General features: G+C 46.0%; 1 protein-coding gene across 1 annotated transcript in view; it reads left to right on the top strand.

The window, feature by feature from the left end:
• The first annotated feature begins 1,481 nt into the window (after nt 1–1,481).
• The window catches only part of IL5RA (interleukin 5 receptor, alpha), a 14,400-nt gene continuing 11,535 nt past the window's right edge, over nt 1,482–4,346 (top strand). The window contains exons 1-5 of the mRNA XM_010134748.1: nt 1,482–1,521; nt 2,737–2,882; nt 3,153–3,291; nt 3,806–3,938; nt 4,013–4,203. Of these exons, the coding sequence (XP_010133050.1) occupies nt 1,482–1,521; nt 2,737–2,882; nt 3,153–3,291; nt 3,806–3,938; nt 4,013–4,203 (649 nt within the window). The remainder of the gene's footprint in view (nt 1,522–2,736; nt 2,883–3,152; nt 3,292–3,805; nt 3,939–4,012; nt 4,204–4,346) is intronic.

Here is a 4,346-nt window from a genome sequence, read left to right as displayed (position 1 = left end):
AAAAAAAAAACGCGTCACTCTGGTGGAGGAAAAAAAAAAAAAAAAAAAAAAAAAAAAATCTACAGGGAGCCAAACCCCCTTTAAGTGAAGCCAAGGGAGAGCAGCTTTTTCAGCTGGGCCAAATGCCGGAGCAGTCCTGAACCCAGCGCTGACACCACTCGCATTAGCGGATGTGAATCCTAAGCACTTGTAAAACAGGAGGCTTTTTAAACAGAGAGTTTGAGTGAGAAACCCCAGAAGAGCGGACTTTTCGTGAGAGGTAATGCAACAGGAAACAGCCTCGGGGGCGTTGTGCAGGTGGGAATGATAATCACCCGCTGTTTGGGGTTCGGATTCGGGAGGAACCAGAACGGCTTCCGATAAGCCAACACAGGGAAAAGCAGAACTCCCCAGGAGCTTCATACGAAACAGGACTCGAGATAATGAGAGGCCTCGGCCGCTGAGGAACAGACGTATTGTAGATTATGTGTCATTTTAATGAACTCAGCACTCACCCCGCGTTGCGCAAACCCGTTACTGTCGAGCAGAAGTGCTCCAACTGTGATCAGTCGGAGCGCTTCCAGGCCCTGGGTTATTTATTGGAGGCTCAGGGAGAACTGATGGGTTAAAGATGCTTCCTCTGCTCATTACCATCTGAAAATATTATGTTTTCCATGCAAGCAATTGCTGTAGTGCCCCAGGGAAGCAGCGCGATTGGGCCGGGCGGGCGTATTTCTCTTGGTAAGAACATTTTGGAAAGCTGCTGTTCTGTATTTCCATGTTGTTTATATTAGGTTATACATGAATGATTACACAGATTTCTTTTTTTCTCCCAGTACTTCATGAAACAATCTATAGGAAGCATAACAACCTGCAGGTTTCAAGCGTTAAAAATAGTTGTTCATTTAAATTAGAAGCAAACAAAACCGTTTCTCTCACACCCAGTAATTAACACTGGAGAATTAGCCTTGAGGTGAGCACTGAGACAGCTTCTGAAATAGCAACTGGAAAGAGAAACCAGTAAGTAGCCATTTTGTAGATAGTGGCAGCTAAAAATATGGTTATTTCTGTTCTTGGAGTAAATGGGACTCTACTGAAAGCCAATATACCTGAACCTGACTCACTCCTCGCTGAGGAAAGATGCTCTAATTCTGTGGCTGCTGCTCTGAACAGCTGCACGTGACAGCGTTTGAACCAGGAGCAAAGCACAGGTTTGGAACAAAATGAAACGCGGTTGGTGGTACCTGTATTAAATCCGCTGTGACAGGGTGTATTTTCCTGCAAGGAAAGGAGAAGAGTTGATCCCCTGCAAGGCAGCAGTTCCATTCCCGCGATCACGTCGACATAACCTGCTCTGTGGTTAATGCTCGGATTGTGTTCGGTGTAGCCATCGGCCTCTCTCAGGTGGTGACAAGGCACAGGCGCTGACACATGTCCGTTCTCGTTTACCATCTAAGGTCATGGCCAGCCCGATGACGGCTCTTCTGATCCTCCTTTGGACAATGAACTTGGTTCAGCCAAACGCACCTCAGGCTGCAGCAGGTGAGGTGGTTTCCTTCCAGCAGTGTGCAGCTTTAGCACCAGTGGGTGACCAAGGCCGCTCTACAGTGGTCTGTACTAAACAAACCAGTCCGTGGCATGCCATGAGCCCAGGCCCACAGATGACCACGCTGGTTCACGTGTTTTCTGGGACAGTTGTGCCCTGCCTCAGATTGCTCCCAGCCGGTGCCTGAGGACTAGTCTGCTTGAGAGGGAAGAACCATGAGGCATGTAGACACAAGCCATGCTGTGCCACTTGCCCTCTGGGCTGGACAGTAGCTCCTGGTCTGGTTTATTCAACAATTTAATCCAGCCAGAGCAAAGGCATTATCCCAGGTAGCAATTTTCCTTCCAGGATCAAACCTGCAGATAGAAACACGGCGACGCAAAGCATTACTGGCGTCTCACCAGCCTTAATGGTGGCGGGTTTTGTGGGCATCTCAGCGAGGTGATCACTTTAAGGGAGGCAGTTCAGGGTGGTTTGTGCGGGAGGTTTCTGAGCCTTCGTGAGGCAGTTTTCCCAACGCACGGGGCATGCTTGGAAACTGAAGCAGAGGGCTTCAAAGGCTGGGATTGCGGGAGAAGTGAGGACTGATGTAGCTCAGCTGCCTTGGAGAGGGTGACTGAGGGAGGACAAGCTCTGAAAAACTCTGGAACTGGAGGGGAGGAGATGGATTATTACACTGCCTTGCTATTTATATGTTAACGGTTTTCCCCAGCATGAGATCTTCCTCATTTCCGTACGAGCTCCAGGAATCCCTCTTGCCCGTTGGTTTAAATTATCATCCTCATCCTTCTATGTTTCCTTCCATTTGCGCTTAATTCCTCTGTTCATCATTTCATTTCCTCTCTCACATATACCTTCTTGTGCCTGTCAGCCTCCTCTTGCAAAGCCCCCCCATTATGTGAGCTTTTGTGGGTGACAATCAGCTATGACGATCAAGTTGAAAAATCTGAACCTAATTAATAAGCCAAATGACATACATCATTGTGAACTCAAGTTGAAACTGTTGTAAAAATGCTTTTTTTAAGCTAAGTTTTGAGTAAGCTCTTATTTTGGTTGTTATTTACGGATATTTTTCAAGTATTAGAAATGTTTTATAAGAAGCTGTCGAGAGGATATAACACTGAAATGAAATGATTTGCTTGTGTTGCTCATTGCTCTAAACAATTCACTGGATTACCATGTGGTGAATATTTTTGTCTTCTCCCGCACAGTTGAGGTTTTCCCTCCTGTCAGCTTCACCCTTACAGTCTCTGCATTAGCCCAAGTGCTTCTCCACTGGAAACCAAACCCTAATCAAGAACAAAAGAACTACACGGTTAGATACGATGTGAAAATCCTAAGCCCCGTGCCAGAAGAGGTAAGATCAAAGATGAGGCCAGTGTCCTAGGAAGGTTAAATCCTCTTGAGTTAAACGTGCTGCACCAAACCGGGGTGCAGAGGTGTGATACGGCTCTTGAACGGTTGGCATCTTGAATTGCTTGTTCTCTTACATCGTGAACAAATACTCTGAGCACTGGGAGATTCCCTTTCAGCTCTGCAGGGACATGGGGCAGCCTGGGAACCTCTGGTCTTTGCAGTGTTCCCGGTGCCTTCATTGCTTAGTTGATTTTTTTTTTTTTACTTCAAGTATGATACAAAGAAGACTCACAGTGTCCAAACAGCTGCACTTCACAACGGTTTCTCCGCACGTGTTCGGACGTTACTTCTCCACAATGACCTTCAGATGACAAGTGACTGGGTAAAGGGAGAACTCCCGCCTCTGCCAGGTAAGAAGAGCTTCAGCAGAGGTCTGAATTTTATGTTCTGTCCCAGTCTGTGGACTAGACATCAAAGGGTGACAGGTTTAATACTTGAAAAATGCAGCATTTTCCCCTCTACCTGCTCCACTGACCTTACAAGACGATTTAGTCCAGGCCTCTACTGCTGTGGAGCCTGGTGTGCACTCTGGAGGTGAGGAACATGGATAACTCGTGTAAAATGTTCTGAAAATTCCCTGCTAAGGCTAAGATCCCCAGAGTGCACACGAGGATACTAAAAGATCACATTTTCTTGGTGTACGTGAAATTTATAGTGGTGCTGTGTGGTACAGGTGTACTCACACTGCTTGGGAATCTTCACCCATCCATATTTGATGGACCTGTGGGATGAGGAAGGAATCTGGATGCTGCAGACACAGATACAATGAACCAGAGACTAATCAAAGTGCTTTAGCAACATGAACTTCTTAAGACTTTTGTAATATGATTTTGTTTTCTGCTTTATACCTCCTTGTCACTCTAGGTGCTCCAGAGACATCTGCCAGGAATCTGTCCTGTGTTACTCAAATCACCATTTCTAGGACTGTTTCTCTCCATTGCACTTGGCTCCCTGGCCAAGGGGCACCAGAAGATACCGAGTACTTTCTGTTTTACAGGTTGGTGTCGTCTCCCATTTTAGCCAGCAACAGATTTCTTTAAGAGCATCATCTCACAAAGTGTTTCAATTTAGGTACGAGACGTACACCGAAGAGTGTCAAGATTATACCAAAGATGAGTGGAACAGGAAGACCGAGTGCAGATTTTCAGTGACTCACATCGACCCCGAAGGAGTTGACAATCTCATTGTAATACACATTAACGGGTCTAGCAAGTACGCGGCGATCAAGCCTTTTCAGCAGTTATTTAACCAAAATGCCATTGGTGAGTAGAAATATGTAATTATTTTTAAATTAAAAATTGTCTTACAGGGTTGTCAAAAGATTTGTGATTACTGGACCGAATGGTTCGTGATGCAGGTGAAGGTGTGCACTGGTTTTGCGTAGACACCTTCAAGAAATCGGAAG

This window comes from Buceros rhinoceros, unplaced genomic scaffold (assembly GCF_000710305.1).
Source record: "Buceros rhinoceros silvestris isolate BGI_N320 unplaced genomic scaffold, ASM71030v1 scaffold27874, whole genome shotgun sequence".
NCBI classification, from domain to species: Eukaryota; Metazoa; Chordata; class Aves; order Bucerotiformes; family Bucerotidae; genus Buceros; species Buceros rhinoceros.
Note: the sequence above shows the minus strand (reverse complement) of the source record. Positions and strands in the feature narration are given on the sequence as shown.